At 37.3% G+C, this 11,876-nt stretch overlaps 1 protein-coding gene across 1 annotated transcript in view; it reads right to left on the bottom strand.

Moving 5' to 3' along the window:
• LOC103358648 (polypeptide N-acetylgalactosaminyltransferase 6-like) overlaps nt 1-4,881 on the bottom strand; it is a 9,280-nt gene extending 4,399 nt beyond the window's left edge. Inside the window, exons 1-3 of the mRNA XM_008283691.1 lie at nt 4,469-4,881; nt 2,589-2,761; nt 195-344 (exon numbers count right to left, since the gene is read on the bottom strand). Of these exons, the coding sequence (XP_008281913.1) occupies nt 195-344; nt 2,589-2,761; nt 4,469-4,881 (736 nt within the window). The remainder of the gene's footprint in view (nt 1-194; nt 345-2,588; nt 2,762-4,468) is intronic.
• Nucleotides 4,882-11,876: the final 6,995 nt, after the last annotated feature.

Below are 11,876 nucleotides of genomic sequence, written 5' to 3'. Positions count from 1 at the left end.
GCCAGAGTGAAGCTAGGAAGTCAAATGTGTGTCACTTATTTCCTTTCCACCACTTGCTTTTCGATATACCTGACTTTCAGAAAAGCACTCCATCAGATTGTACCACCTTCGTTATTTTTGATCAACACAGTTTAAAACAATCAGCTGAATCCTGTATGAACAAGACAGCAAGCATTGCATTATGTGATACCTACAGTGGGAATCCAGGAAGGTGAGGACTTCTCCTCGTGCAGCTCGAGCTCCTAACAGTCTGGCTGCGACCAAACCTTTCCACTCTGTCTGACGTAAAACACGGACGATACTCAGCTGCTGCACGTATTCATCCAGACGAGACTTCAGGTGATCTGAAGACAGAGCAGACAGCCAGTCAACCTCAGGAAAGTATAAATCTAAACAGTGGCAAAATAGTTATCGTGGTGATGTTACAGTGTCAGGAGGAGCACAATAGAGTTCTGCTTGCTATTGTTGTTGCAATGCTTGTTATCTCAAACTTTAATGGAAAGAAAGAAACAAGGATTTACAGTCCTTAAATATGCATTAAGAGATTATTTTGGCCACTTGGAAGCAGAGGAAAGCTACAAACGCAACATTGTCATATTATTATATTTTAAGTTCATTGTTAAAAGAAAGAAAGAAGTATTTTTACAGAAAATATACACAACATTTCTTTTTCATTATCAAGAAAAGTGAATAGAATTACAGACATTATCTTTAAATTAATTTATTTAATTGTAACATTTACATTTATTTTTAATTCTTACATAAATTTGACTACATCATTTCTTAACACTTTTTTTTAGTTTTCTTAAATTACATGCAACTTTATGTAAAATTTAAATAACTATTTACTTTTAAATATTGTATAAAGGTAAATGTTCATACTACAAATTTTACTTTTATTTTCATTTTAGTGCAAATGTTATTAAATTTCCTGTCTTACATTTGCTAAATATAAATTAAACAAACAATTTTTTCATTACATCCAACATAATGCATAACCTTGTTTTAAGAAAAAATAATACAAAGTGTTTTTGAATCAATAGTGGCGAGTACTTTATGTTTCTTCCCAAATAAAACTAATTTGAGCATATGCTAACACTTTATTGATGGTGTTCAGATTCAGGAAAAATCTGTAAAATAATACTGTTTCACTGCAGAACTTTTAGGTCGACATGTTAATTGAAAGTGTTGTAATGATAATAATTGAGGCTGAATCTGTAAAGTAACAACAGCTGCTGGAGCAGGTGCTTCTCAGTTTGAGGACAGAAAGGGGGCTGGAACACACTGCTGAATACACAGCCCCTTATTGTACAAACAGAATAATGTTTCAACACTAGTCTAGTTGTACTGTAGTAGTAGTTGTGAAATGTTAATCTGTTTGCACAACAAAAGGCTGTGTATTCAGCTGTGTGTCCCATCCGCCTTTCTTGTACTCTTACAATTCGTCATTCATTTGAAGTCATGTTCACAGTCTAATATTCAGCCTTCATGTAGCCCTGACAACTTCTAAGGAAAACATCTGATTTTTTTAGCCACAAAATGTTTCAAGTTGAAAACTTTCATGCTTTCGAGTAGTTTTGGAAATGCTGCTCATGAGAAAATTAAGCATGAACCCAAACAGGAAAGTTGTAAGATATAAAACCAAAGTAAAGCAAAATAGTTGTTTACACCTTTGTAAACCACAGCAGCAGTGGTATTTAAGTACCACTACTAAACTACTTCAGTACAAATTTGAGGTATTTCTACTTTACTTAACTCAGTATTTCACTCTAAAACAGTTGTTGACAAATAGTTTCACTACAAAAAAGGATTTTATATATGAAATACATGATCAGATGTGATGTAATGGGATAGAAATTACATAACTATGTATAAAATAGTTAGAACTGCTCTTTTCTTGAACAATTGCACCATCCATCCATCCATCCATCCATCCATTATCTATACACCACTTTATCCTCACTAGGGGTCATGGGGGGCTGGAGTCTATCCCAGCTGACTTAGGGTGAAGGCAGGGGACACCCTGGACAGGTCACCAGTCTATCACAGGGCTACACTTAGAGACAGACAACCAAGCACACTCACATTCACACCTACGGACAATTTAGAATCACCAATTAACCTCAACATGTTTTTGGACCTTGTGGGAGGAAGCCGGGCAACCCAGAGAGAACCCACGCTGCACGGGGAGAACATGCAAACTCCATGAAGAAAGATCCCGGTGCCTTCACTGAGACGCGAACCAGCGACCTTCTTGCTGCGAGGCAACAGCAGCCCACCAACTGCACCATCAAAATGCTATTTATGCTTTAATTAGTTAACATCTGATGTTGTAATATATAGTACAGTGCACTCACAAGAGCCATTTCCTACTTTGTGTAGATATATTTTTCATATTTTAAGTATATTTAGTTAATACTTACACCAAAGAGATATTTTCAGTATAGAACTTTTGCTACTTTTGCTTTAGCAAAATAAAGTTTCTTCTCCCCTGATGTAAATGATGTGTTTGTACAAGCTATAAAAATGATAAGTATGTGCAGTATGAACAGAATTACACCCTCATGCAGCACTGTGAATACACTCACCATCTGTGCTGGCATCATCCACCAGTAAGATCTCTGTGAGCAGAGCAGCAGGAGCTGTATGTAAGACACTGTACACCGTCCTGAGCAGGGTGGACCAGGCCTCATTATGAAACACAATGATCACGCTGGTGGTCGGGAGGCCGGGACATCGCCAAAACTTCTGCTTCAAGCAGCTGCAGAGCCAAACTGAAAGTTAACAGGCGCCATTGTTGCATATAAAATCAAACATGCCTGAAGAAAAGTTCCCACCAAAATGTTACATTCATAGAGTGAATATTTTCTGAGTTATAGGCCGATGAAGTACACAGGGGTGGGTCTAACTTTGAGTTTTTTCAACATTTTTGAGCCCTTTTTGAGTGACTTCACAAGTACAGAACAAAGTCACAGATCTTACAATCTAAAGCCAAAATCTTCTTCTGTTGATTACATTTTTTTTTCTATAACCAACTTTGAGCCTCAATATTATGGGATATATCATATTTATATCCATCTATTTCTCTATCTTAGACATAGATTCATAAAAATGTGGAAGAAATGGTTGATTAAATAAAGTTATAGCCAATAAAAGGTCTCATTTTTACCTGCTTTTTGATACCTACCTCATCCTCAAGCCACAGTTCCTTCTCTGTCAATATGAATTTCTAATATAGGTATATTTTGATATGTGCAAAATGTGAATTCTGAGCTTCTACTTACTCAAGGAGTTAAGGTCATAATGACTTCTGCACAATAAAGACAGTGTTGGATGCCAGTATTACATATCATCACTGTTTTTCACAATCTGTCAACAGAAAACAGGACGACGGAACAGACTGGTAGAACAGAAACCTAATACTGTCAAAGCAGAATTCAAAAGTGTCTTAAACAAGCACTGGAAGATCAAACTTGTTCAATCAATGTGATTCATACAAACTCTTTATGGAAAACATGCGAACACTAATCTTGCTTCTCCATTTCACAGCCAGAAGCTACATTCACGAGAAATCAAAATCCAGCTAATCCAAGAGAATTGCATTGACACAGAAGGAATCATGGCTACATGTGGATAAAAAAATGAGACCTTTCATTTAACTTGTTTGACCAACCACTTATCTCTCATGGTGATTGGACCCCTTGAAAGCCTACCCAAAATGTAGTTGTTGAAGTTTTCTCCATGTTGACATTAATCAAGTGCAGTTTTGCGATTGAAACTGTTGTATCCCATCATACTGAAGTTCAAAGGTGTTTTTAGAGAAAACCCTGCTGAACAAAAATTACATTTGGGCTTTATATTGTGACACCTGATGTAGTTTGGTTGCAGTTTTGAACAATGGTCAAATGTGTCCTTAATCCTTTAAAACAGAGATCTCCAACTCCAGTCCTCGTGAGCTACTGTCCTGCAGGTTTTAGACGTTTCCGTACTGCAACACACCTGATTCAAACTAATGAATCATTAACAGACTTGTGTAGAACTTGACAACAAGCTGTTGGAGATCCATTCATTTGAATCAGGTGTGTTGCAGTACGGAAACATCTAAAACCTGCAGGACAGTAGCTCACGAGCCGGACTTGGAGATCTCTGCTTTAAAATCTCATGTGATTGTGTCCTGTACTTGTAAAGTTTTTACCTGGAAAACAAAAGTGCAAAATCTATCCTATGTACTTCAGTAGCATGTAACTAAGAAAATATGCATAGTATGAAGGTATAATTTTGCATAGCTACATTACATATACAAAAGTTATTGTACATAAAAATAATAATGTGATTTTGAAGGGGTCAGGTGGAAGGCACTGATTGGTTTTTCATGAAATGATCCATCAGCTTTATAACAACATGTACATTTCTGCATGTCAGTGGTATCTGAAGCTCTGCTGAGATGAATAATTATGGGTCTACTGACTCTGGAGGCCTTGTGTCTTTGCCCAGATCACGGTGCAAGGAGATGCGATCACTGGCAAACTGGTTGAACTGGTGTTTAAGATACCCTCGTGATTTCTCTACACGTTCCTCAAAAAACATCTGTTGATATACAAAGGGTTTTCCGCCTGCCCCCGGCGCTCTGAGATCTTGGAGAGGCCTCTGAAGTGGAGGCTTCAGCTCCTCCTTGCTGTAAACTCCAGGAGGACAGTTGCGCTGTGAGGGATCATGTCCAGGCAAAGATCCTCTGAGTGTTCCCTGGTCTCCCACAGGTAGGTGTGTTGGTTGCAGCGGGGTGGTCCAGGGGAGGAGGTAGAATATGAGGAGAAATAACACCAAACAGCAGGAAAGTGCTAATTTCACTGAACGGGTGAGTCGACAGTGAAATGAAGGCATGATCTGCACAAGCAAGCACTGACCTATAACAGAGCTGGAAAAAAAAAAAATCACATTAAGTTTATACAAACAGACAGCATGAAATACCATTATTTAACAGTTTTTAAAACATTAACTTTAAAGAAAAAGGTTTTTTAAGTTCAACTTTTTTGAAAACAATTTACTATTATTTTATATATTTTGCATTTTTTGTGTGAAGAAGCTGTATGCATTTACATGTTGACCTTAAAAAATGTAAATAATGTTGTTGGCTTGGTTTATGAAATATATGAATAAATGTTTCCAGTCCATTAAAATTGAATTTACCTTACCCTGTATATAGGGGTTTTAGTGGTATGTGGGAGATTAAATGTTTATTAGATTTGGTAGATCCAGTCTGGGATTATATAAATTGAAGACACATTATTATTTGTGATTTATGTCTGCAAGTCACAGTAGTTTCTATACATGGTCTATAAAGAGTTTTCACCCACTTTAGAGTGGGTTAATACTTCAGCTTTTTGTCTCTCAGATTAGACACTATGTTTGACAGACACCAAACACTACACATCGTCACAAACACACCGTCCCCACTGTGAAGCATGGTGGTGGCAGCATCATGGGAGAATATTTGTTCTCCAGGGAGACAATGATCTGAAGCATAGAACCAAAGCTACACAGAAATGGTTCTAAGACAACAAGGTGGATGTCCTGTTGTCAGAGCCCAGACTTCAATGTAATTAGGGAAAAGGGTTGTTCATTCACAGTCTCCATGCAACCTGACAGAGCTCAAACAGCTTTGTAGAGAATAATGATGTAAAATTGTTGCATTCGGATGTGCAAGGCTGAATGAAACCGGTCCTGACATCGCTTTATAGAGATTTGTTTTCAATTTGATATGAAATAGTCTTTTTGAAAAATATTGTCAAAAACTCAAATTTAATTGACCATGATTTAATGTTGAAAAGCCAGTAAAGGGGAAAACTTCCAAGGGGGGTGAATATGTTTTATAGACAATGTACATTGTATACAATGCTCTAACACACAGTACTGCAATCATTTATACAGTTCTCAGCATTTTTAATAAAGTACAGTAGAAACACTGTAAAATACAATAAAATACTTGGTGACCACAGCTGAGAGTATTTTGCTGTAAATTTGCAGGAATATTTGTTAAAGTATATTTTGTCTTTGTAAGAAAGACCCTTCCCTATAGGGTGAATAGAACATTGTGCCTATAGTATATATGACATTTTTAAGGAATGTAGTGCTTGAAAACAATAATAATAATAATAATTAAAAATGTGAACAATACTTTGGCATACAAGCTACAAAAAAGTTGTCATACAGGCCACAATGTCACATATGAATTTTGCTTACGAAGATTCAAAATTGCATTGACAACAGTAATAGAAGTTAAAATGCCCAACAACGAGAAATTACACATTTCCCTAACAGGTCTATGTGTCTGAGCTACATAGACAGCAATAGATACAGTGTGAAAAGGATTTTAAAATTATTTGTCAGTACTTACTTGCTGCAGGATATGATAATGATAATGATGTGATGTTTCTCTGCCTGTGATCTTCTTCTTTGTGTGTCGCAGTTGGTTTGTTCAGCCTCAAGTGTTCAGGCTTATTGGCATTTGTTTAAAGGCAGAAGAGCAGTGTGTGACTGCCCAAACCAGTTTATTGCTCATTTGGAGCATTTGACTCAGTCCAGTACTGTAATACCCCTGCCAGGCTACATGTTTCATTCTTCGACCTTCTTGTCCTTATTTGCGTCTGGTCTTAAACTTTTAACTTCCTTCATGACTGAATTTCCCTTCTGGGATAAATAAAGTATTTTTCATTTCATTCATTTCATTTCATTTCATTTCATGTTTCTGTACTTTGAACCTGCATTTTATTGTTTTTATACTTTTCTAAAATCTGTGTGTATGTCTGTTTTTATTGCAATATATATTGGGTCCTTTCCACAAAGCAGGTTTAGTGAACACTCTGAGTCTGTTAACCCGGAAATGAGGGAAACTCTGAGTTTTCCGTTTCACAAAGGAAGGTAACTTAAGGCCTCAGCCAGTTACCGTTTTTCTCGATGAACCTTGAGTCTGTCTCTCCCCTCTTTCAGCCACGCATGCTATTTGATTTCCTCATTCATTCATTTAGTCAGCAGGCGAGTTTTGGCGTAGTAGTTCTGCTGTCTGCGAAAAACCATAAAAGAAAATCAGAGTCAGTAGGCTGTATTGGAGTTCCTTTGGGCCCGTTGGGGGGGGCCTTTTTTCAGTAACATGGCATGTCCTTTTGATAACGGTCCCATGGATGAAGGTGCAGCATTACTGCGCAGAGAATTAAATATTCATCGGGAGATGGTTATCAGACCGCGCATAGATGTTCTAGCATTTCCAGACAATTATCTTTTTGAGTGGTACCGCTTCACGTCACAGTCCATCGTCAACGTCAAACGTCCAACCATGGTAATGTTCTCACATCCCAGCAGATACTGTGTGTTGCGCTGTGTTTCTTTGCAAATGGAAGTTTTTTGTACAATGTCTCTGAGATCCAGAGCACTTGAGTAAGGCACCTGTATGCAGGGCGGTCAGAGAAGTGTGCCTCGTCCTGAAACGGCCTTTACCCATCTTTGTCGTTTTCCCTGGACATAAACCTGTCAGAGCCATCAAGGAGGAGTCCCACAGGACTGCAGGTAAATGTTGTAGAGATCTGTTAAATTAACTTTAAATGATATTCTGTTAATGACATTGTGCTGCAACCTCAGACTTGAACAATGTTTTTATATTTCATCTGAGATTACACCTAAATGAAACAAATTCATTCAAGCAGTTTTTCCCTGTAATATCATTGTGATTGCAAAGGACTACATTTAAAGTTACGCACCGACCCAAGCAGCACTGTTCTCCACGCCGTCTTCCTCTGTTTTGCAGCTGCAGCGGTTTTGCACTTCTTTTTAAAAACATGTCGCCGTATGAGCGCATTAAGATTTCCACTTCTAGTGGGGTGAAAAATGCAGCCCTCCGCTTCCCTGTTGCCATGGTGACTCATCAAATCAGGACTCCATTGATACTGGCTTTTTATAGGTGTGGTGCACGCGCTTAACTCCAGGTAAAACTACTCCGAGTTGATTAAACTAACTCAGATCCGCTGTTCTGGAACCAGAAACTCCGATCTTCCTATCTCAGAGTAGATCAACTCAAAGTTCAGGATTAGACTCAGAGTTTGTTGAACCTGCTTTGGGAAACGGACCCAATACCTGCTAAATTTGTTTTGTATATGAAGTGTGCTGTACAAACAAACTTACTCTGCACAAAGTTAAGCCCTCACATGGCCCCTGTGATTTTCTCCCTCCATCCCTGTTTTTTTTTTAATGGTTTTAACTCAATTGGTCCCACCATTGTTGACATAATAGCAGCAGCAGTTGATGGCAAATGCTCATTATTATTACTTCTTGACCTCAGCTCTGCTTTTGACACTGTAAATCATGGTATTCTGTTGGACTAAAGCAGTTGGTAGGTATGTCAGGATCTGCCTTGGACTGGTTCTCATCCTACTTTTCTTACAGGAGGTTATTTGAGGTTGTTTCAGTTGGCCAGTTCATGTCCAACACAGCCCCTCTGTCTTGTGGTGTCCCACAGGGTTCTGTCCTGGGTCCAATACTGTTCTCACTTTATCGGCTGCCTGTTGGTCAGATAATTAGCCCTTTTTGTGGGCTCTCATATCATTTGTATGCTGATGACATTCAGTTATGTTACACATTCAAACATTCAAGAGAGCAACAAATAATTAATCTTAAATGACTGTTTGCAGCTTGTTAAAATCTGGATGTCTGACAGCTGCCTTCAGTTAAATACAAGTAAAACTGAAGTGCTTATACTTGCCCCTGACAAATGGATACCATCCATTAAACAGCATATTGGGTCATTTAGAGACTTTACGAAGCCTTATGTTAGAAATCTAGGTGTGATTTTTGGTCAGTCTCTGTCACTAGACAGCCATGTCAGCCAGCTTACACATTCCTGTTGTTACCATCTGCGCAGCATAGCTAAGTTCAAATCCATTGTATCCAAAGTGGAACTGGAGATAGTTTTACATGCTCGTTTAGATTAGTGTAATGCTCTTTTTACCTGTTTAAATCAGCCCTCTCTTAACCACCTTCAGACAGTCCAAAATGCAACTGCTCGTCTTTAAACAAGGAACTAACCGGAGATCCCACATCACCCCAGTCCTGTCCCCTCTTCACTGGCTCCCGATCAATTTTCGTGTACATTTTAAAATACTGGTGCTAACTTTTAAGGCTTTACGTGGCCAATCACCATGATCCAAATAGAGCTCTCAGGTCAGGCCAACAAAAATTACTTGTTGTCCCTCGATCCAAGTTCAAAACCCATGGTTTCAAGCTCTCGCACCAAAACTGTGGAATGCTCTTCCTCTACAGCTGAGATCGGTCGACTCCTGTGAAACTTTTATGAGGCATCTGAAAATGTTTTTATTCAGACAGGCTTTTGATTGACCTGTAACTGCTTTATTTTATTATTTTTTTATTATTGTTATTATTTTATTTTATTTTTTCATTGTTTTTGATGCCTAGTATTTTAGCTGCTCCCCTGTTTTAACAATTTATTGCCTTTATCATTACTATTTTTGTTGTAATCCTTGTTTTATCACTGTTGTAAAGCACTGGTGCTATATAAATAAATGTTACTTACTTACTTACCTTCCATCACATTACACATCAAACTTTTCACAGCAAGATTTCCAAAAGCACCCTAAAGTCATTATAAGTGAAGTCAGATATGGAACAGCATACAGGTGCATTAAAACATGACTCTATTTATGGGAGTTGAAGCATTCATGATGGTTCTGTGAGGCCTACAGCAGAACACTCGTCTTCTGTCTTGGCTCACCCTTCACTTAATCAGGAAACTGACTCTTCTGCCACTTAGCTTCCAGTACATGGCTGCAGGGCATCTGGACCAATATCCACAGATGATAATTTTATTTGCTGACCATTTATTGGAAATTGAGAAACCATGACCCTTATTTAACAATGACTTCCTGACATTTGTGCACAGACTTGATGAGTTGCTAAGTGATTAACTAGCCATTAATAAAGCCTTTAATTAACTTTTCTAACCCATTTAGACTGACTTATCAGAATGTATTGCCCATCAAATTTAAACATATGTAGTTCTTGAAAGTGAAATTTTATTTATTTTATTTTCTACAAATAAATTATGCTAAGTTGAACCTCTGAGGGGAAAAAATGGCGTCTGATCAGAGCCAAACGTACCAGATGGTTCCAGTTTCCTTTATTCATCTCTAGTTTAGCTGAACAACTAACTCAACCGAACCAGAAACCATTAAAGACACAACAGATAAAAGCGATAACTAAATTATTCATTTAATTACTGAAAAGCCAAAGTTTTGTCACTGTGAACTGTTTTGGTTTGTTTTTTTTCCTTTTCATTCTAATATTTCTAACATAATCGAAGACCGGAAAACTGGCAAGGAAGTTGCAAAAGGAAGAAATACAAGACATCAGGTAGTGCGACTTTTAATCCTCAGAGGGGAATGAAAGAATCTGACTGTAAAATTTAACGTTTTTCTGCAACTAGTCTGTTGCAATTTATTTCTCATTTGAGGGTTGGCATGCAAAGAAAAATAAAACCTTTATACTACTAAGGCTTTGGGTTTATCTGAGGGTCTTTAGGAGCCTTGACACACATATTATACTACACTCATGGTGCAATACAGGAGTTTACCGTGAGTCTATTTTGTTGTTTGTAATGCACTGTAACAAATTGCTGTCATTTCTACAGTAAAATTTAACAGTAGCTTCTTGTTTTTTATTTTTACAACATTTTACTGTATATTGCAATGAATCATGGGTAAAAAATAAACAAATAAATAAATAAAATTACAGTAGTTAACAGGAGTTTTCCACAGAAAGATATTGTAAAACTACAGGAAGAATGTGTTCTCACTGTAGATTGTAGATTACAGTTAAATGCTGTTTGTATGGGACTGCCCTACTTAAACACTTCATAAAATTCCATAGAAATAACTTTTCTATTCTATTCTATTCTATTCTATTCTATTCTATTCTATTCTATTCTAGTTTATTCTAGTCTGGTCTAGTCTATTCTACTACTTAATTCAGGTCAGTTAAAACTAGCAGGAGGAATCAATTGTTTCTGTAGTGGAGTGCCAAACGATGACCATGAATATATTGAAGTGCTCTGTCACCTGCACATGCATGACATGAAGTATGCATGAGCACATGTACACAAGGTGCTGCACCTGATCCTGAAATTCAAGCCTGAAAGCCTTCCTGGTTGGCCCAGAGGGAGCTGAATCACACCTGAAAGCACCTGTAAATACCTCCCACTGTCTGTATTCCTGTCTGTTAGACAAAAAAACAAACCACACTTGCAAACAGGCAGGCTGACCTCCAAGCACCAAACACAACACTTGCAGGTGTTTTATTTTGTGTTATTAAAACTTGCCTGTAGATGGTGCAAAGTGGCATCAGCAGCACAGGTTTGACTGCAGTTCTGCAACTGGAAGATACAGGTGTCCTTGTTTTACTTCCTATTCCCAAGTTCAAAGAAAGTGGTGAGACTGTAAAAAGCTTAACATATTCTTTTCATACACTGAAAAAAAAAAAATCTATTTATACGAAGTTTTGATTTTGAGTGCTACAAAAAACGCATTAAAAATAGTGAAATAATGTAACATCCAAAAAGAATGAATTATTAATTGTGAAAACACATATTTTGGATGTTGGCCCTTTTTTTGTTGTTCTTGTTTTTTATAGTAAATGTGGAAATTCTTATTTATTTTCTGTGATATTGGCTATAATTTAACAAAACAAGGAAAACCTGCAAAAAAAAAGTTAAAAAGATTGTTGATCTTTTATCAATCCTTAATATACATAATTTTTCTTTCAAACAATGGCACGTACCTACATTTTATTTATTTTTTTGCTAATTTAGGCTCTTTTTT

The sequence above is a fragment of the Stegastes partitus genome, unplaced genomic scaffold, assembly GCF_000690725.1.
Source record: "Stegastes partitus isolate 25-593 unplaced genomic scaffold, Stegastes_partitus-1.0.2 Scaffold323, whole genome shotgun sequence".
Lineage (NCBI taxonomy): Eukaryota > Metazoa > Chordata > Actinopteri > Pomacentridae > Stegastes > Stegastes partitus.
The sequence above is the reverse complement of the archived record's forward strand: the minus strand, read 5'-3'. Positions and strand labels throughout refer to the sequence as shown.